The 23073-nt window shown below is 34.8% G+C and overlaps 1 protein-coding gene across 1 annotated transcript in view; it reads right to left on the minus strand.

Annotated features, from left to right (window-relative positions):
* The window catches only part of NECAB1 (N-terminal EF-hand calcium binding protein 1), a 200975-nt gene that overhangs the window by 132534 nt on the left and 45368 nt on the right, over nt 1-23073 (minus strand). Inside the window, exon 3 of the mRNA XM_059901719.1 lies at nt 12070-12095. Coding sequence (XP_059757702.1) covers nt 12070-12095 — 26 coding nt within the window. The remainder of the gene's footprint in view (nt 1-12069; nt 12096-23073) is intronic.

The raw sequence follows: 23073 nt of genomic DNA on the forward strand, positions 1-23073 counted from the left end.
AACATAAAGACAACTTATGGAATGGGAGAAAATATTTTCAAATGATGCAACTGACAAGGGGTTCATATCCAAAATATACAAACAGCTCATGAAGTTCAATGTCAAAAAAACAAACAATCCAATCAAAAAATGGGCAGAATATCCAAACAGACATTTCTCCAAAGAAGACACACAGATGGTTAAAAAACATTTAAAAAGATGCTCAACATCACTAATTATTAGAGAAATGCAAATCAAAACCCCAATGAGGTATCACCTCACACTTGTCAGAATGGTTATCATCAATAAGTCTTCAAATAACAAATGTTAGAGAGGATGTGGAGAAAAGAGAACCATCATACATTGCAGGTGGGAATGTAAATTGGTGTAGCCACTATGGAAAACAGTATGGAGGTTCCTTAAAAAACTAAAAATAGAATACCATGTGCTCCAGTAATTCCACTCTTGGATATACATCCCGAAAAAACAAAAACACTAATTCAAAGAGATGCATGCATCCCAATATTCATGGTAGCACTGTCTCCAATAACTCATTCATGGAAGCAACCCAAATGCCCATTAACAGACAACTGGCTTAAGAAGATGTGTGTGTATATATATATATGTGTATATGTATGTATATATATATATATATATATATATATATATATTTACATACATATACACATATATATACAGTACTACATTACTCAGCCATAAAAAAGAATGAAATACTGACATTTGCAGCAATGTGGATGGACCTAGAGAATATTATGTTTAGTGAAATAAGTCAGTTAGAGAAAGAAAAATACTATATGATATCACTTATTTAAGAATCTATAAAATAATGCAAATGAATCTATATACAAAACAGAAACAGACTCACAGACATAGAAACCAAACTTGAGGTTACCAAAGGGGAGAGAGAAGCAGGGAGGGACAAACTAAGGTTATGGGATTAACAGATACAAACCGCTATATATAAAATAGATAAGCAACAAAGACATATAGCACAAGGAATTATACCCATTATCTTCTAATAACCCATAACGGAATATAATCTGCAAAAATACTGAATCTCTATGCTGTACACCTAAAACTAACACAATATTGTAAATCAACTATACTTCAATTAAAACATAAATAAAATAAATATTTCAATTCATATAGAAGACATTTGGCTCAATCAGTAAAGATCCCTGGAAAGAACATAAGTTGCCTTTCCAATTTGAAATCAAATCTATGCAGGCATGTACTGATAAAGCACATGAGAAGACAATGATTAGAGGATTCGGAGGTGACTATGTAGCCTGCCTTCCTTCCTTCTTTCCTTCCTTCTTTCCTTCCTTTCTTCCTTCCCTCCTTTCTTCATTTGTCCTTCTCACCTATTCAAAGTAGCTGGGGAAAAAAAAATCACAAAGGAAGTAACTGAGAAGAGAGAATTACAACACCCAAGCTCTGAACAGGAGCTTAAGTTGTGAATCTAATTGTAATGTTTATTTTGAGGTGGTACAGTGCAGTATCATTCAAACTGTTTTAAAGTTACACATTGCAGGACATGTGCCAGGGCAAGCAGGGGTCCAATGAACTCAAAGAGGGAAGTTAGGTGAAAAAGTCAGAGACATTTAACATAGATAAAAGGAGATAATTCCCTCTCCACTTCTTCATGACGAGGGTTCATTTACTCATTCTATGACTTAACACACACACTTAGTGCCTTCTATGTGTCAAGTGCTATACTAGGAACTTGGAATACAATGATAAAAATACAGAGCCTCTATTTTAAGAAGCCTACAATCAGGTAGGGGAAATAAACACTCCAACAAGCAACTGTCATACACATGATCATTGTTCAAGACAATGGTTCAAGAGCCAGGTATAGTGTGCAATCTAAATACAGAGCAAAGAATGTCCAAGTTCACGTGGAGTAAGTCAGAGAGAGCTTCACAGAGGAGACATCAACAAGGCCTGAATTAACAGATAAATAGTAATCTGCTGGATAATCAGAAGGAGGGTAAACAAAGGCATGGAAGCAGATGATATCTTCTCATGTTTGTAGGAGTATATGTTGTTCAGCATTGGTAGGATATAAGGGACAGGATTGGGAGATATTTAAGGAGAAGAGACAGCAAGGAAGCAGGTTGCTACAAATCAGTTATGAGAGAAGAAGCTGAATGTTTGGAAATATTCCTTGCTAGGTACTCTACATTTTATCCTGAAGTCTAGGTCAGTGTTTTTGACCATCTTCATCAGATCCTCCAGAGAATTCCCTAGAACCTCACTGCTCAAAATTTGGCCTGTAGACCAGCAGCATCAGCATCATCTGGGAACTTGTTAGAATGCCACCTCAGACGTACTGAGTCAGAATCTGCATTTTAATAAACCCTCAGGTGAGTTATAGGCACATTGAAGTTTGAGAAGCACTGCCTTGATGTACTTGTTAGAAATGAATATTATTGATAGTTCTCATCTATTAAATCAGAATCTTTCAGTTGAGGCTCAGGCCTCATCATTTTTCTTTCTTTCTTTTTTTTTTTTTTACAGGCTCACTAGGAGATTATATGGCATATTAGATTTGAGAACCACTATGTGAAATGGGGAGCCATGGAGCAACTTTGAAAAGGAGAATGACATCCTCAATTTTTTCTATTAAAAGTGTTATCTGAACACACTATGGAAGGTTTGGGGAATACTAGTGATACACCATCAGGAGAGACAAGAGTAGAATCAATTGCCAGGAGTAATTTAGTCACAGAAAAAGGACCATAGGTTATATCAAAGCTTTGAGGTGGTAGTGGGTAGGAGCCTGAAATTTCAGCAGTACATCTGTATACCCCAAGATATGGCAAGCAGGGAGGGAAGGTCAGGGATGGCTTTGGAAGTGGCTAAGCTTGAACTAATTAATGTTTTATTCCTGTTACTATGACTCATGTTCCTTATTTGAATCATTTTACCAATGTGAGCTGGGCAAATGTGTTTAGCATTAGAGAGAGAAAAATTTAGAACAAATATTTACTCTTTCAAACTCTTGTCCTTTGTAACTGGGATAACCTCCAGGAGAAAAGACCTACTTTTATTGAAACCTGTATATGGGCTTGGAGAAGGTCATGTAGAGGACGTGACCACTGGTTGAACTGCAAGTTATACCTAGGCAATTGGAGGCTCCTCATCCACTTTCTTGTCCTTGGAATGTATGCTTTCCCCAACATTCCCACAGTGGGAGACATTTTCAAGGACACTACCTTGAGAGAGCAATCTGGACGTTGTATGTGACTGAATCCAGTTAAGACCTCTATATAAACTTAAGATTCTGGTGGAAGGGTGCAGAGATCTACTCGTTTTCTAGCTGCCCAAGACAAGCCTTGTATGTAAACCTTGTATGGAAGGGTAAGTTCCCTTGTCTACTAAACCTGCCTCCTACCAATGTGGAGTGGTTTGCCTCTTTCTTTGGTTTCCCTGTGCCCTCTGTGTACAAGGGCCAATTTGCAAACCAATAGGGTTTCATGGGCAGGAGCAAAACAGAACTGTATAGCACATATGGAAATGTTTGAGAACCAATTCTCCTCAGTTTAAGTGAAGAGGTTCTGAAAAGTAAGAGTCTGGATATTGAGTATAATTAAAAACTAGAGCAAGAGTTATAAACAGATGCATTTAATAAATTATCTGTAAGAAAGGAAATTTTCTCCTCATGGATGTTCAATGCAACATCTTCTCTATTAAAATGTTGACAAGGGAATTCCCTGGTGGTCCAGTGGTTAGGACTCTGCGCTTTCACTGTTGAGGACATGGGTTCAATCCCTGGTCAGAGAACTAAAATCTCACAAGCTGCGTGGCCAAAACAAAAAAAAATAGAAATGCTAACCAAAGGTTAGTTTCTCCCTTCCTCCTTCACTACTGTACTTAATTGGTTGTGTCACATCACCAGATTACAGAGTTTTCTTCTATTCTGCATCTCAGTCCTCCAAGTTGTTGAGTTTTGGAATCTGACCCAAGAATTCCAAGTCAGAACCAGAGAACTAGCTGCCACAAAGATCACACTGGGAACTGATCTCACAAAGCATTTTCATGAGTTTAGATGAGGCCCACAGTGTGTACCTTGCTGTAACTTCCCAAGAATTGTATTAGATAGGAAAGAAAATAACTGAGATGACAAAGACAAAAAGAGAGAGTTAGAACACCCATGTTGTGAATAAAGGCATCAGTTGGTGATCTAAGAATGAGTTATTTTGAGGGGATACAGATCAGCGTCACTCAAACTGTTTTACAACTCTTTTAGGTGATTTTATAAATGTGCCAAGTAGTCACAGCTCTAAAAGTCTGGAGTAGAGACTTCATTTTCTAGTACCCAGACTCAGCTGGCACAAGTCCCTCAGCACTGCCCAGGATCTGGCAATGTAAGGTGGTGCTCCTATACAGTCTGACTAGGGGGAATTTGGGCACAGCAACTTAAAGAAACCTTGCATATAAGGCTTATACAATTTTTATGGGAGTTTCCTCAGTTTTATCAATCTTATTTACAGAATTTAGCTAACTTTTAAAGTAATTGGTAATTGGCAAAAACTAACTAGGTGAAAACTTAGACTACTGAATATATTCAAACTTGCTCATAAAGCTTTCTATATGCTTTCAGATCAAGCACTCTAGCTACATGAACTTTCATTGCAATTATTCATCACCCATCCATAAGTATCTTAAAATACTCAGGTACCAAGTTGAAGATTTGCAAAATAGTTCAATAAAAATGAGTAAGAGTAGAGAGAACTTCTTGGTTGAGAGAGAAGTGCAACTGCACTGGTTTATGAACAGAAGATATTCAAGATTTTAAAACAACCACTCAAGAGAGTCTGAAACTACATTCTATGTGTCTTCTGAGCATAACTCTGCAAGGTGAAAATAAAGTGGCAACTCTCAGTTAAGGAATTCAATGATAAGCAAGCCAGGGGTAGCGCCTGAGCTCCTTTGGTGGGAGCGCTGAGTCCAAGCTGCTGGACTAACAGAGAACCTCAGACCCCAGGGGATATTAATTGGAGGGAGGTCTCCTGGAGGTCCTCATCTCAGCACCAAGAACTGGCTCTAGTCAACTGCCTGCAAACTCCAGTGAGGAAGGCCTCAGGCCAAACAACCAGTAAGAAGAAACAGCCCCACTCATCAAAAAAATGAGACAACAAAAATATATGTTACAGACGAACAAGCAAGGTAAAAACATACAAGGCCAAATAAATGAAAAGAAAATAGGCAACCTACCTGAAAAAGAATTCACAGTAATGAGAGTAAAGGTGATCCAAAATCTCAGAAATACAATGGAGACATGGATCAAAAAATTACAAGAAATGTTTCACAAAGAACTAGAAGAAATAAAGAACAAACAAATAGGGATGAACAAAACAATAACTGAAGTGAAAAATACACTAGAAGGAATCAATAGCAGAATAACTGAGGAAAAAGAACAAATAAGTTAGCTGAAAGATAGAATGGTAGAAATAACTGCTGAGGAATAGATTAAGAAAAAAGAATGAAAAGAATTGAAGACAGTCTCAGTGACTTCTGGGACAATATTAAATGCACAAACATTCGAATTACAGGGGTCCCAGAAGAAGAGAAAGAGAAAGGGTATGAGAAAAATATTTGAAAAGATTATAGTCAAAAACTTCCATAACATGGGAAAGGAAATAGCCACCCAAGTCAAGTAAGTGCAGAGAGTCTCAAACAGTATAAACCCTTGGTGAAACACACCAAGACACATATTAATCAAACTAAGAAAAATTAAATTCAAAGAAAAAATATTAAAAGCAGCAAAGAAAAGCAAAAAATAACATACAAGGGAATCCCCATAAGGTTATCAGCAGATTTTTCAGCAGCCAGAAGGAGTGGCAGGATATATTTACAGTGTTAAAAGGGAAAAACCTGTAACCAAGATTACTCTACCCAGCAAGGATCTTACTGACATTCGACAGAGCAATCAAAAACTTCACAGACAGGCAAAATAAGAGAATTCAGCACCACCATACCAGCTTTACAACAAATGCTAAAGGAAATTCTCTAAGCAGGAAACAAGAGAAGAAAAAGACCCACAAAAACAAACCCAAAGAAATTAATAAAATGGTAAGAGGAACATACATATCAATAGTTACCTTGAATGTAAATGGATTAAATGCTCCAACCAAAAGACCCAGGCTGGCTGAATGGACACAAAAACAAGACTCATATATATGCTGTCTACAAGAGACCCACTTTAGACCTAGGGACACATACAGACTGAAAGTGAGGGGACAGAAAAAGATATTCTATGCAAATCAAAAGAGAGCTGGAGTAGCAATTCTCATATCAGAGACAATAGACTTTAAAATAAAGAATTTTACAAGAGACAAATGAGGACACTACATAATGATCAAGGGATCAATCCAAGAAGAAGATATAACAATTATGAATATGCACCCAACATAGCATCACCTAAATACATAATGCAAATGCTAACAGCCATAAAAGAGGAAATTAACAGTAACACAGTAGTAGTGGGGGACTTTAACACCCCACTTACACCAAAAGACAGATCATTCAGACAGAAAATAAATAAGGAAACACAGTTTTAAATGACACAATAGACCAGATAGATTTAATTGATATTTATAGACGTTCCACAAAAAAGCAGCAGAAGACATTTTCACCTCAGTGCACACAGAACATTCTCCAGGATAGATCACATCTTGGGTCGCAAATCAAGCTTCAGAAAACTTAAGAAAATTGAAATCATATCAAGCATCTTTTCTGACCACAACACTATGAGGTTAGAAATCAATTACAGGAAAAACCTGTAAAAATCACAAACACAAGGAGGCTAAACAGTGCGCTGCTAAATAACCAAGAGATCACTGAAGAAATCAAAGAGGAAACAAAAAAAAAAAAATACATAGAAACAAATGACAATGAAAAGACAATGACTGAAAACCTATCAGATGCAGCAAAAGAAGTTCTAAGAGGGAAGTTTATAGAAATTCAACCTCATCTTAAGAAACAAGAAAAATCTCAAATAAACAGTCTAATCTTACAGCTAAAGCCACTAGAGAAAGAAGAACAAACAAAACCCAATGGTAGTAGAAGGAAAGAAATCATAAGGATCAGAGAAGAAATAAATGAAATAGAGACAAAGAAAACAATAGCAACGATCACTAAGACTAAAAGTTGGTTCTTTGAGAAGATTAAAAAAAAAATTGATAAACCTTTAGCCAAACTCATCAAGAAAAAAAGGGAGAGGACTCAAATCAATAAAATTAGAAATGAAAAAGGAGAAATTACAATGGACACAGCAGAAATACAAAAGATCATAAGAGACTACTGCAAGCAACTATATGCCAATAAAATGGACAACATGGAAGAAATGGACAAATTCTTGGAAAGGTACAACTTTCCAAACGTGAACAAGGAAGAATGACAAAATATAAACAGGTCAATCACAAGTAATGAAATTGAAACTGTAATTAAAAATCTTCCAACAAACAAGAGTCCAGGATCAGATGTCTTCACAGGCAAATTTTACCAAGCATTTAGAGAAGAGCTAACACCTTTTCTTCTCAAACTCTTCCAAAATATTGCAGAGGGAGGAACACTTCTGAACTCATTCCACAAGGCCACCAACACCCTGATACCAAAACCAGACAAAGATATCACAAAAAAGAAAATTACAGATCAATATTACTGATGAACATAGACACAACAATCCTCAACAAAATACTAACAAACAGAATCCAACAACACGTTAAAATGATCATACACCATGATCAAGTGGGATTTATCTCAGGAATGCAAGGATTATTCAATATACGCAAGTCAAACAATATGATACACCATATTAACAAATTAAAGAATGAAAACCATACGATCATGTCAATAGATGCAGAAAAAGCTTTTGACAAAATTCAACACCCATTTATGATAAAAACTCTCCAGAAACTGGGCATAGGGGGAACATACCTCAACACAGTAAAGGCCATATAAGAAAAACCCACAGCAAACATCATTCTCAATGCTGAAAAACTGAAATCACTTCCTCTAAGATCAGGAACAAGACAAGGATGACCACTCTCGCCACTCTTATTCAACATATTTTTAGAAGTCCTAGTCATGCAAATCAGAGAAGAAAAAGAAATAAAAGGAATACAAATCGGAAAAGAAGAAGTAAAACTGTCACTGTTTGCAGGTGACGTGATACTATACATAGAAAATCCTAAAGATGCCAAAGAAAACTATGAGAACTAATCAATGAATTTGGTAAAGTTGCAGGATATGAAATTAATGTGCAGAAATCTCTTACATTCCTATACACTAACAATAAAAGATCAGAAGGAGAAATTAAGGAAACAATCCCATTTACTACTGCAACAAAAAGAAAAAAACAGCTAGGAATAAACCTACCTAAGGAGGCAAAAACCTGTATGCAGAAAAGTATAAAACACTGGTGCAAGAAATCAAAGATGACACAAACAGATGGAGAAATATGCCATGTTCTTGGATTGGAAGAATCAATAATGTGAAAATGACTATACCACCCAAAGCAATCTACAGATTCACTGCAATCCCTATCAAATTACGAATGGCATTCTTCACAGAATTAGAACAAAAAATTTTACAACTTGTATGGAAACACAAAAGACCTCGAATAGCCAAAGCAATCTTGAGAAAGAAAAATGTATCTGGAGGAATCAGACTTCCTCACTTCAGACTATACTACAAACCTACAGCAATCAAGACAGTATGGTACTGGCACAAAAACAGAAACATAGATTAATGGAACAGGATAGAAAGCCCAGAGATAAACCCATGCACATGTGGTCACCTTATCTTTGACAAAGGAGGCAAGAATATACAATGGAGAAAAGACAGCCTCTTCAATAAGTGGTGCTGGGAAAACTGGACAGCTACATGTAAAAGAATGAAATTAGAACATTACTTAACACCATACACAAGAAACACATAATGGATTAAAGTGCTAAATGTAGGACTGGACACTATAAAATGCTTAGAGGAAAACACAGGAAAAACACTCTCTGAGATAAACCACAGCAAGATGTTTTATGACCCACCTCCTAGAGTAATGAAAGTAAAGACAAAAATGAACAAATGAGCCCTAATTAAAATTGAAAACTTTTGCACGCAAAGGAAACTATAAACAAGACAAAAAGACAACCCTCAGAATGGGAAAAAAATATTTGCAAACGAAGCAACGGACAAAGGATTAATCTCTAAAATATACAAAGAGCTCATGCAGCTCAATATCTAAAAAACAAACAACCCAATCCAAAAATGGGCAGAAGACCTAAATAGACATTTCTCCAAAGAAGACATACAGATGGCCAAAAGGCGCATGAAAAGATGCTAACATGACTGATGTTTAGAGAAATGCAAATCAAAACTACAATGAGTTATCACCTCACACAGGTCAGAATGGCCATCAACAATAAATCTACAAACAATAAATGCTGGAGATGGTGTGGAGAAAAGGGAACCCTCTTGCACTGTTAGTGGGAATGTAAACCGATACAGCCACTGTGGAGAACAGTATGGAAGTTCCTTTTAAAAACTAAAAATAGAACTAGCATATGACCCAGTATGAGCATATACCCTGAGAAAACCATAATTCAAAAGCCACATGTACCTCAATGTTCATTGCAGCAATATTTACAATGGCCAGGACATGGAAGCAACCTAAATGTCCAACAACAAATGAATGGATAAAGAAGATGTGGTACACATATACAATGGAATATTACTCAGCCATAAAAAGGAATGAAATCGGGTCATTTGTAGAGATGTGGGTAGACTTAGAGTCTGTCATACAGAGTGAAGTAAGTCAGGAAGAGAAAAACATATATCGTATATAAATGCATATATGTGGTATCTAGAAAAATGGTACAGAAGAACCTATTTCCATGTCAGGAATACAGTTGCAGACATAGAGAATGGACATGTGGACACAGAGGGGGAAGGGGAGGGTGGGATGAATTGGGAGATTAGGACTGACATATATACACTACCATATGTAAAATAGATAGCTAGTGGAAGCCTGCTGCATAGCACAGGAAGCTCAGCTCGGTGCTCTGTGATGACCTAGATGAGTGGGATGCCGGGGTGAGAAGGAGGTCCAAGAGGGAGAGGATATATGTGTATATATAGCTGATTCACTTCTTTGTACAGCAGAAACTAACACAACATTGTAAAGCAATTATACGCTAATAAAAAATTGAGTAAGAGTACAAAAACAGTTATAAGCTGCATAAGATTAGGAAAGTAATAATTTTGCTCTCAGTAGATATTAGATAATAGCTAAAGATGGCACAAATAGGAAACCAAAGACTCAATGCTAAATTTCATACACAATTACCTAATTAAAGTCAAGTTATGTATTGACTGGTAGGAATAAGTTATGGCCTAAAGCTGCTATTTAGGAAAGTGAGTAATCTTGACTTGCCTATATACTGCTGCTGGGCGTGCACACTGGAAGAATCTTTGACTAAGTAACTACACTTTTGGGAATCTATCTTACAGAACTACTTGTATAAGAGTGCAAAGAGAATACAAACAAGGATATTTACTTCAGTGCTGTTTGTCCCAGTGGAAATTTGGAAACAACCTGAAAATCCAAAACAACTGAAAGGGATTTGGTTAGAAATTTTAAGGTAAATGGGGCACTATGCAGCCTTTTTAATAAAATGATATAGAACAGTGTGCACTTGTATTGATCATATAGTATACACATTGTTGGAAAGAAACATACACATATATATCAATGTCATTACATGTGTAAAAATGTTTGGAAGGATACATTCCAAGAAATTAGCAGTGGAGATCAGTATCAGGGGAAAGAGAAGTGAGTGAGAGCCTTTGACATTTTCTCTTATACACCTATATAATTCTGTGTTGCTAAATTTTAAAAAATAGTTAAATATTACTTTCATAAATAAAATAAGAAATATCTATACAATTTTAATAAAGGATTTATTAAAGTATTTTGAATACTAGATCTATAATTTAGTAAACTGACAAACTAAATAAAAGCAACAGAATGAAAGTTTTAGATACTTGGACCCGTTAATTGGCTTCTACTAAAGAGCACAAGAAATCCATTTTCCATGTCAAACACTGCCCCTCCCACATAAAAGGGAGTATTTTTGCTGGGTGTGAGTCTACATATTTCATTTGCTAACACTGAAAATTTTGGTTTTAATTAGAATCCATTTTGATTAGAATATGTTTACTTTATATTCACAAAATAATGAAAAATGAAACTTCACTCTGGAAATTAAAATGCATATTCTTGAACAGAGGGGGAGTATTATAACACACAATTAGGAGTACAATCACTGGGTTTAAAAATATAGAGCAATTCTGTTGAATTAAAACCCCTTAACTAGTTCCCTAACTAAAATTATGCAGGAAAATCATAGTCAAAGCTTTTTAAATAAATATAGAGTAGGTCCTTAATCTTGTTCTATTATTAGAGAAGACAAATTTTTGAGAACGAAGAATAAATCTCAAAAGTATTTGCCTTTTCATATTTCTAGCCTATTACTTTTGTTTCCACCCACAAAAACGAAGAAAATAAATGAAGAGGCCACTAAATCAGGAATTTGTTAAGACATCTCTCCCCACCGAATCACTTGTTTTGCAAGTGACATTCCAGAATGGTTTAGGCAAGGTATGGGACAAAGTGGTTTTTACATACCAAGGGATCAGCTTTGCAATAAAATAATGAAAGGCTCTGCACAATATATTTGAAGTCAATAATGAAGTTGTATTAAACAACAATTTAAAAATATATTCAAGCTGGTGGAATATATTCTTGTGAAACGTATTGTACTAATTACAATTCTCATGCTATGAACAAATTAATAAGGGCCAACTCTTTCTTCAGTGAAATATATGCTTGAGCAAAACTCATGGATAAAGATAAATTCCTTGAGATCTCAACTATCTTTTAGGTTATTCCAGAACTCCTAATCTATGACATTAATTTCAGGGTTTGTAGAAATATGTAAGACAGTGTTCTTTTTTATTCTAAAGCAAGTAATGGGTGTGATTGGCTTTAAATAAACTTACCACATAGTTCTTCTGTGTCAAGATTGCTGAAAAGATGAAAAAAAGTATTATTATTTAGGTAATATTTAAGTTTTTAAATAGTTAAATACAGTTATTCCCCAATCTGTATTGTTATATTAATAGATGATATGTAGTTATGGTATTTTCTCTTATAGATTCTACACTGTTTAAGTAGTCAACCAAATATTAGCAATGATTATCAGATTTTGTCTTTAAACAGATAATTCTTGGGATTTGTGTTTCCCCCAGGTCATGCTGGGGGAATACTGCATAATTTTAAAGAATGTAGGCTCTGGAGCCAGAATGCTTGAGTTGAAATCCTAACTCCACCATTTACCATCTATGTGACCCTGAGTACTTTTCATCTATGTGTCTCAGTTCCTCAGTCCCAATACGGGGATAATAATAATTTCTGTTTCATAGGAATGTCATAGTATTTAAATTGGTTAATAAATATACAGCAGTTAAAAGGTAATTGACACAAATTAAACACTTAATAAATGTTAGCTGTCATATTCCTGACTTGGTAGAACTGCTAGAACTTCCATATCTAAATTCAACTTCTGGGTTAAGTTTGATTCAATGCTTATTTCAAATGATTTCTAAAATATAATGAAGAGTTACATTGCTTAATATTTACATGTAAACAATAGAAACACATTACTATAATGAAAATAACTTCAAAAGAGCCAGATGAACTGTTAGCAGATATAATACATTACTATCAGAAGAATAATGTCTTGACCAAGGAAGATAAGGTACAAGAATTCAAGAATGGTCCAATATCAAGCAATACATCAACATAACACTACATCATAATTTAAAGGAGAAAAACCATCATATTAACGAATACTAAATGGGAATTTAATAAAATTCAACATTCATTCCTATTTTTTAAAGTTTAAGTGAAATAGGAATACAAGTAAACCTTTTGAAGATGAAGACTAATAAAAACCAACTGCAAACAACAGTTAACTGAAAATCTTTGACTACACACAGATGGTACATGTTAAAACTCAATGTAAATAAACTTCATAATTCAGTCCTCCTTTAAGAAGTAGTCAGGTTGATAAACAAGAGGGACACTGGTGTAAGCATTTCAAACACCAGTCCTTTTACCAGTTCCATCACTAAATTTGTTATATAATTTTAAATTCAGGACTTTATCTTAGGACATTGAATATTTGATCCTGGGCAAATGACATCTCCATACTAGAGTAAGTCTTTTTGTAGAGTAGTATTTGCCATCAGATAGAATATGCAAAGCCTTCTGTAATAGCTTTGGTGTGGACTCCTCTTTGTTCATTTATTTATCTCACAAACATATACTGCTATGTGTCAGGCATTGTTCTAACTGCCATAGATAAATAGGTTGCAAGAACTACTGAGATGAATATCTCAGATCACTAGTCTCTAGCAGCTCAATTTAGAGGTAGACTTATGCAATAAATAAATAAAATGCAATAAAATAGTCAGGGGGGAAGTTGTTAACTGGCAAAAGTTATCAGGGACTATATAATAGAGGATAAAATTTGAAGACTAATTCTCAAAGGTTAAATACAAGTAAAAAAGACAAAGAAAGGAGGAAAATTCCAGTTAGAGAAATACCATTTGCAATAAAAATTTGAAGTGTTAAGAGTATGTTACAAAATTTCTAAATTACTAAACTGCTCAGAAAACTGAATAATTCCTGTGGCTAGAACATAGCTCATTATGAAAAAGAATCAAACTAAAAAATGAAAAGCCTCATGTGATAGTCTAAGAAATTTCTACTTTTTCTTTTTGTCTATTTGGAATCAAAGAATTTAAAGGTGAATGGTATGAACTACAGTCTGGGCAAGAATGTGGCAAGGAGTGCTCAAGACCATCCACGGGGGCAAGAAGAAATACTTTTTATTTTTCTGGAAAAATGTATTTAATTTATTTATTTATTTTCCTAGAGTTTCATTGAGATATAACTGACATATAGCACTGTATAAATTTAAGGTATACAGAATAATGATTTCACTTATATACATCAGGGCATGATTATCATAATATGTTTGGTGAACATCTATCATCTCATACAGATACAAAATTAAAGAAACTAAAATTTTTTCCTTGTGATGAGAACTCAGAATTTACTCTCTTAAAAAATTTCATATATAATGTACAGTGTTAATTATATTTATCATGTAGTACATTACATCCCTAGTACTTATATACCTTGTAACTGAAAGTTTGTACTTTTTGACTGACTTCCTCCAATTCCCCCTTCCCCAACACCCTGCCTCTGTAACCACAAAACTGATCTCTCTTTCTATGAGTTTGTTTGTTTTGGGAGTATAATTGACCTACAACACTATGTTAGTTCCTGTTACACAACATAGTGATTCAGTATTTCTATACATTTAGAATAATCACCACCATAAGTCCAGTTAAGTTCTGTCACCATACAAAGATATTATATAAGTAATGACTATATATCCCACGCTATACATTTCATACATGTGACTCATTAATTTTGCAACCGGAAGTTTATACCTCCTAATCTCCCTCACCTATTTCTTTCCTCCCTCCATTCCCTCCCCCTGGCAATCACCAGTTTGTTCTCTGCATCTGTTTCTGTTTCTGTTTCATTATGTTTGTTCATTTGTTTTGTTTCTTACATTCCACATATAAGTGAAACCATACAACATTTGTCTTTCTCTGTCTGCTTACTTCACTTAGGATAATACTCTCTAGGTCCATTCATGTTGTCTCAAATGGCAAGACTTTATTCTTTTTAAATGGCTAATATTCATGTATATTTATGTATATATGTCACATCCTTTATCCATTCGTCTATCAATAGACACTCAGGTTGCTTCCATATCTTAACTATTGTAAATAATGCTGCAATGAACATAGGGATGCATATATCTTTTCTTTTTTCCAAAAATAATAACCAGCATTTATTGACTGTTTACTATGTTCCAGGTACTGCTATAAACATTTTATGTAAAAAATTATGTAACTTTTTATTATGGGAAATTTTAAACTTAAGAAATAAAGGAAAGATCATTATGGATAAACAATAAGATCCTCCTGTATAGTACAGGAAACTATATTCAATATCCTGTGATAAACCATAATGGAAAAGAATCTGAAAAAGAATATATATATATCTATAACTGAGTCACTTTGTTGTACAGCAGAAATTAACACAGCATTGTAAATTAACCATACATCAATAAATTTTTTTAAAAATTAAAGATCATTAAAAAAAACTTTATGTATGCATTGCCCACTTTAAATCATTATCATCAACATTTTAACATTTTGCCATATATGTTTTATTAACCACCATCATTCTCCTCCCTCAATTTTTTTTCTGGAGTATTTAAAGCAAATGCCAGATGTCCTATAATTCACTCATAAAAATCTTAAATACATTCTTAACTTTTAAAATATATTAGCTATTTTAGTCATCAAAAGCAGATACTACTATTATTCCCATTTTACATATGTGTAAACTGAGGCAAATGTTATTGAGTGATTCAAACCCTGGAGTCTAATGGCCAGCCTCCAAGGTGGCCCCTGACCCCTGCCTCCTGGTATTCACATTTTATGTAAGTTCCCTCACAAGTTACACCAGGGTGGGCCTGGGAGACCATGCATATATCTTTTCTAATTGGTGTTTTTGTTTTCTTCAGGAGTGGAGTTAGTTCTATTTTTAATTTTTTGAAGAATCTCCATACTGTATTCTACAGTGGCGGCACCAGTTTACATTTCCACAAACAGTGCATGAAGGTTCCCTTTTCTCCACATCCTCACCAATACATGTTATTTATTGTATTTTTGATAATAACCATTCTGACAGGGGTGAGGTGATATCTCGTTGTGGTTATGCTTTGCATTTCCCTGATGATTTGATGTTGAATATTTTTCATGTACATGTTGGTGATCTGTATGTCTTCTTTGGAAAAATGTCGATTCAGATACTCTGCCCATTATTAAATGGGTTGTTTGCTCTTTTGATGTTGAGTTGTATGAATTCTTTGTTATTTTGGATATTAAGCCCTTATCAGAAGTTCCTTTAACATTTCTTATAAAACTGGTTTGGTGGTGCTGAACTCTTTTTGCATTTGCTTGTCTGTAAAAATTTTCATCTCTCCTTCAAATCTGGAGTAAGCCTGGCCAGATAGATAGAGTTTCTTGTTGTAGGTTTTTCCCTTTCATCACTTAAAATATATCATGCCACTCCCTTCTGGCATGCAGTGTTCCTCCTTAAAAGTGAACTGATTGATAGACTTATGGGAGTTCCCTTGTATGTAACTTGTTGCTTTTTCCTTGCTGCTTTTAATAGTATCTCTTTAATTTTTGTCATTTTAATTACGTGTCTTGGTGTGTGTCCTAATGCAACCAGCCTCCTGGTAGGTGGGGCTGTTTCTCCAACTGGATATTTTTTTTTTCTTGAGATCTGCTAGTACTGGTGCCACAGACTTGACAGTGGGTCAGGTCCCATTGCTAAAAAGCTAGACAGAGGATTCCAAGAGGGCACTTGCCAGCACTTTGTGGTAGAATGGGCTCCAAGAAAAGGCTGCAGCCAATATCTAGGTCCCCAATGGTTCCATACTAAAATACTATTAAAGTACTAAAGTGTTTCTCACCTAAAATATTACCTTACTGAGCTGTTTACCTAAGCCATTTAAAGATTCAGTGCAAAGGAAACTCTCCCATTTACCATTTCAACAAAAAGGATAAAATACCTAAAATGAACCTACCTAAGGGGACAAAAGACCTGTATGCAGAAATCTATAAGACACTGATGAAAGAAATTAAAGATGATACAAACAGATGGAGAGATATATCATGTTTTTGGATTGGAAGAATCAACATTGTGAAAATGACTATATTACCCAAAACAATCTACAGATTCAATGCAATCCCTATCAAACTACCAATGGCATTTTTCACAGAACTAGAACAAAAAATTTCACAATTTGTATGAATACAAAAAAAGACCCCGAACAGCCAAAGCAATCTTGAGAAAGAAAAATGGAGCTGGAGGAATCAGGGTCCCTGACTTCAGACTATACTACAAAGCTACAGTAATCAAGACAGTATGGTACTGGCACAAAAAAAGAAATATAGATCAATGGAACAGGATAGAAAGCTAAGAGATAAACCTACGCACATTTGGTCACCTTACCTTTGACAAAGTAGGCAAGAATATACAATGGAGAAATGACAGCCTCTTCAATAAGTGGTGCTGGGAAAACTGGACAGCTACATGTAAAAGAATGAAATAAGAACATTCCCTAAAACCATACACAAAAGTAAACTCAAAATGGATTAAAGAGCTAAATGTAAGGCCAGACATTATAAAACTCTTAGAGGAAACATAGGCAGAACACTCTATGACATAAATCACAGCAAGATCCAAAATAAACAAATGGGACCTAATGAAACTTAAAAGCTTTTGTACAACAAAGGAAACCATAAACAAGATGAAAAGACAACCCTCAGAATGGGAGAAAATATTTGCAAATGAAGCAACTGACAAAGGATTAATCTCCAAAATTTACAAGCAGCTCAAGCAGCTTAATATCAAAAAAGCAAACAACCCAATCCAAAAATGGGCAGAATACCTAAATAGACATTTCTCCAAAGAAGACATACAGATTGCCAACAAACACATGAAAGGATGCTCAACATCACTAATCATTAGAGAAATGCAGATCAAAACTGCAATGAGGTATCACTTCATACCAGTCAGAATGACCAACATCAAAAAATCTACAAAAAATAAATGCTGGAGAGGGTGTGGAGAAAAGGGAACCCTCTTGCACTGCTGGTGGGAATGTAAATTGATAGAGCTACTATGGAGAACAGTATGGAGGTTCCTTCAAAAACTAAAAATAGAACTACCATATGACCCAGCAATCCCACTACTGGGCATATACCCTGAGAAAACCATAATTCAAAAAGAGTCATGTACCACAATGTTCATTGCAGTATTGTTTACAATAGTCAGGGCATGGAAGCAACCAAAGTGTCCATCAACAGATGAATGGATAAAGAAGATGTGGCACATGTATACAATGGAATATTACTCAGCCATAAAAAGAAACGAAAGTGAGTTATTTGTAGTGACGTGGATGGACCTAGAGTCTGTCATACAGAGTGAAGTAAGTTAGAAAGAGAAAAACAAATACTGCATGCTAATACATATATATGGAATCTAAAGAAAAAATGGTTCTCCAGAACCTAAGGGCAGAACAGGAATAAAGACACAGACGTAGAGAATGGTCTTGAGGACACGGAGGGGAGGAAGGGTAAGCTGGGAAGCAATGAGAGAGTGGCATTGACATATATACATTACCAAATGTAAAATAGATAGCTAGTAGGAAGCAGCTGCATAGCACAGGAAGATCAGCTTTTTGCTTTGTGACCACCTAGAGAGGTGGGATTGAGAGAGTGGGTGGGAGATACAAGAGGGAGGGGATATGGGGATTTATGTATATGTATAGGTGATTCACTTTTTTGCACAGCAGAAACTAATACAACAATGTAAAACAATTATACTGCAATAAAGATGTTAAAAAGGAGGAAAAAAAGATTCATGCAATCACTATCAAAATTCCAATGGCATTTTTCACAGAAATAGAACAAACAATTTTAAAATTTGTATAGACCCACAAAAGACTCTGAATAGCCAAAACAATCTTGAGACAGAACAAAGTTAGAGGTATCACACTTCCTGATTTCAAACTATATTACAAAGCTATAGTTATCAAAGCAGTATGGTATTGTCATAAAAACAGACATGTAGATCAATGAAACAGAATAGAGAACCCAGAAATAAACCCATGCACATATGGTCAATTAAGTTGTGATAAAGGAGTTTAAGAATATACAAGAGGAAACAACAGTCTCTTCAATAAATGATGTTGGGAAAGCTGGACAATGGCATGCTGAAGAACAAAACCAGACCACTATCTTAGACCATACACAAAAATCAACTCAAAATGTATTAAAGACTGGAATATAAGCCTGAAACCATAAAACTCCAGCAAGAAAACATACGGGGTAAACTCCTAAGCACTGGTCTTGGCAATGATTTTTTTTAATTTGACAGATTAAAAAATGCAAATGCAAAGACAACAAAAGAAAAAAAGAGGAAAAAAATGGAGCTACATTAAACTAAAAAACTTCTGCAGAGCAAAGGAAACCATGAAAGAATGAAAAGTCAATCTACACAATGGGAGAAGGTATTTGTAAATCATGTATCATGATATATTATATATAATCGTATATGCATAAGGGGTTAATATCCAAAATATATGAAGAATTTATACAAGTCAACAGCAAAAAAAGAAAAAAAAAATCTGTTTAAAATGTCATCAAAGGACTTTTACATTTTTCCACAGAAGACACACATATGGCCAGCAGGTACATGAAAGGTACTAAACCTCACTAATCAGGGAAATCAAGTCAAAATCACAATGAGATATCACCTCATACCATCAGAATGGCTGTCATCAAAAAAACAAGAAATAAGTGTTGATGAAGATATGGAGAGAAGGGAATCCTTGTGCATTGTTGGTAGGAATGTAGACTGGTACAACCGTTATGGAAAACAGAATGGAGGTTCCTCAAAAAATTAAAAATAGAACTGCTATATAATCTAGCAATTCTACTTCTGGGTATATATCCAAAGGAAATGAAATCACTATCTTGAAAAGATATCTGCACCTCCATGTTCAATTTAGCATTATTTACAATAGCCAAGATATGGAAACACCCTAAGTGCCTGTAGAAGGATGAAAAAAGAAAGTGTGATGTGTGTGTGTATGTATACATACATATATATATGAATATTATTCAACTATAAGAAGAAGAAATCCTGCCATTTGCAAAAACATGGATGAACCTTGATGGCATTAAGCTAAGTGAAATAGGTCAGATAGAGAAAGACAAATACCTGCTTATATGTGGGATCTAAAAAAAAACCCAAACTCTTAGATACAGAGAGCAGATTGGTGGTTGCCAGAGTGAGCGGTGTGGGGTGGGGGAAATGGGTGAAGGGGGTCAAAAGGTAAAAACTTCCAGTTAAGATTTAAGTTAAGGGGATGTAACATATAGCACAGTGACTGTAGTTAACAAAAATGTATTGTATATTTGAAATTATACCCAAGAAAAAAAGAGTGTAATGATGCGAGGTGATAGACGTCAACTAAACTTATGGTAATCATTTTGCAATATATACACATATCAAACCAATATGTTATACATCTTGGACAAATACAATGTTGTGTGTCAATTATTTATTATTGTGTGTCTATAAAACTGGGGGAAAATGAGCTATGGTGATTAAAACAAACAAACAAACAAATCCTCAGTGGAAGATCTACTGGGAAGTAGCCTAAGTAGAATGGCCAGAGGAGATTGTTGTCTCAGAAGTCAAGGAGAAGAGAGTTCCAGGAGTTCACTATACTGAAGAAAAGCACAATAAGGTATGAAGAAGAACCACTGCAATTTACACTTACTGTCTTTGGCAACTTTTGAAACAATAGTTTCAGTCCTTTCCTGAAATTGGAGCCAGGGCAATGCAAACATAGTATAACCATCACTCTCTGGAGAAATGTGGCATGAAAGGAAGAAATAATGTAGAGTTATTGTGGAGTTGTGGAGACATAGGGAGATGGAGTCAAATGAAGGGAGGAAGTTATATTTACAGACTGGAACCAAGACACTGAGAGGAAAGAGGAGGTAACAGTTGGAGAGACACCAAGCAGAGACAGGAAGGAGGGGTTTGAAGCACAGCTGTAACCTCAAAGCCGAGAAGGCATATTCCTTTCTCCTAGCCTAAAAAAACTTTTTTTAAAGGCAGAAATCTAATCAGTTCATAACCATGTCTATTTTCTAGTTTAGAGTTTTCTAAATCTGGCTGAGCATTTGGACCACATGAGGAATTTTTAAAATGCAGATTTCCAGGCCAAACCCTTAAAGTTCAAGGTGTGACTTAGGAATCTCTTTAAAGAAGTTGCCAAGGTGATTTTGGTAGTCAGTCCTTCCCTCTCAATACTCTACCTTTAACACTTTCTCTCAAATCAAATAAACTATTTCTTAGAAAACTAGCACACGCTTTTTTGTAAATATACAAAACATTGGGAAATGGTCCAAATTTAAGAAAGTTTGTTATAACTAGCAATGTTTCAATCTTCTCAAAAAATGAAAAAATAAATTCAGAGAAAAAGAATGGTTACTTTGGAGAGTAGGAAAAATGATGGGTTTGGAGCATGTTTATACCTTTCTTTTTATGCAATGAAATGCATTGTTATGCATAATTCTAGCATGCCTCATAAAATCCTTGATCTTTCTACTAATATTTCTAAAATTCAATCTTGAGTGCTTATTTCAAATATCACTTTGCTTTGAGAATTCAGTCTTTGCCATCAGACAGACAGTATAAGAAAGGCAAGAAGAAACATTCCAGAAAATTGTTCAATACAGTGGAGAAAGCTTTATTAGTGAAAAATGAATTCTTCCCTTTTTTTCTTTTTCTTAAAATCAATATTGTGTTTTCATCAAAGTATATTCAAGTTCTTGATATGGACATGAGGGGAAAATAAGTTGTTTTGGAGTTCATATATATTTATGTTATTGGAAAGGGCAGAAATTACAAAAATTAAGCAAAATGTTAATTATAAGTGAAAAAAGAGGGAGGTTATTATGTGGAACCAAGACATATGGGATCTATTCCAACATTCTGAGGTACTATTAGCAATTATATGATGTTCTGAATTTTGTATGTGAGTTAGGGGAGGGAAAATAAATACTTTGTAGAAATATTTTGGACTTTGCATACATTTTATATCACCTATATCCAATATAATCTCTTCCATTCCACTGATTAATTTAACCACTCAAAAACATGTCTGGGTAGTGATCCTATATTTTAAAAAATCAGGCTCAAAGAAAATCCATACAAATTTAAACATAATCACATGTAAAAGTCTGCATACATGTGCTGAGCAATATATTCCTTCAGTGGCCTGCTTATCCCCCTTCAGGACCAGTACATGAACTTGTTTCACTGGTTTGCCTTATAAAATATCTCATTTTACTAAGATTCCTAAAACTCAAATTTGCAAGCTTATTTCAAATATCCCTGTTGCCATTGAGAACTTTGTCTTTGTCATCATGGCAGTGTCCTTGTTTGTTTAGGCAGGTAATAATTATACGTACAAGACATAACATTCAAAAGGTAAAATGGATTCGCCAGTGAAAAGTCTGTCTTCCTCCTACCTCAACCCCTAGCCACACAGCTCACTTCTGGTAGGGCATATATTATTTCCAGTTTCACATATATCTTTCCAAGAATATTCTTATATTAACTAACAAACTCATGCATATTTTTTTTTCTTTTTTAATCAAAAAGTAGCATACTGTACAGGTTATTCTATATGTTGCTGATTTAATGACAATATATCTTGGACATCTTTCTTATCCATATATATAGTGTTGTCTCATTATTTATAGTGTTGTCTCACTATTTTATTATAGTGGTTTTCTACCAAATGAACGTACAGTAAATTATTTATGAAAGCCCTACTCAATGAGTATAACTGTTAAGACAGGCTACCTCCAAACTAACTGAAAGGTAATTTTACGTATAAAGAAGTCCCACATCAGTGCGCTCATCTCTAACTACTCCTCCTAAGTCCAGGCAATTCCCTCTCCAATTCATTGCTATCAGATGACATCCCATTCTCAATATATAGTCTCATGTTTGAAACCTGGGTTTAACTCTGTACTGTGAGGCTGTATCTTGTAGCAGCAGAGAATCAGGAGATGTGAGTTTTTGCTTGGATCCACCATTGACTAGATGTGCTACTGAACTTAAATAAGTTGCTTAGATTTCTAAGCTAGAGTTCCCTCATGTATAAATTAGGGATAGAAATAATTATACCTTTCTCAATAGATTGTTTGTGAAGATTGAATAATCTAATATATATAATGCCTTTAGCCCCTTGC

Source organism: Balaenoptera ricei, chromosome 17 (assembly GCF_028023285.1).
Source record: "Balaenoptera ricei isolate mBalRic1 chromosome 17, mBalRic1.hap2, whole genome shotgun sequence".
In the NCBI taxonomy this organism is placed as follows: Eukaryota; Metazoa; Chordata; class Mammalia; order Artiodactyla; family Balaenopteridae; genus Balaenoptera; species Balaenoptera ricei.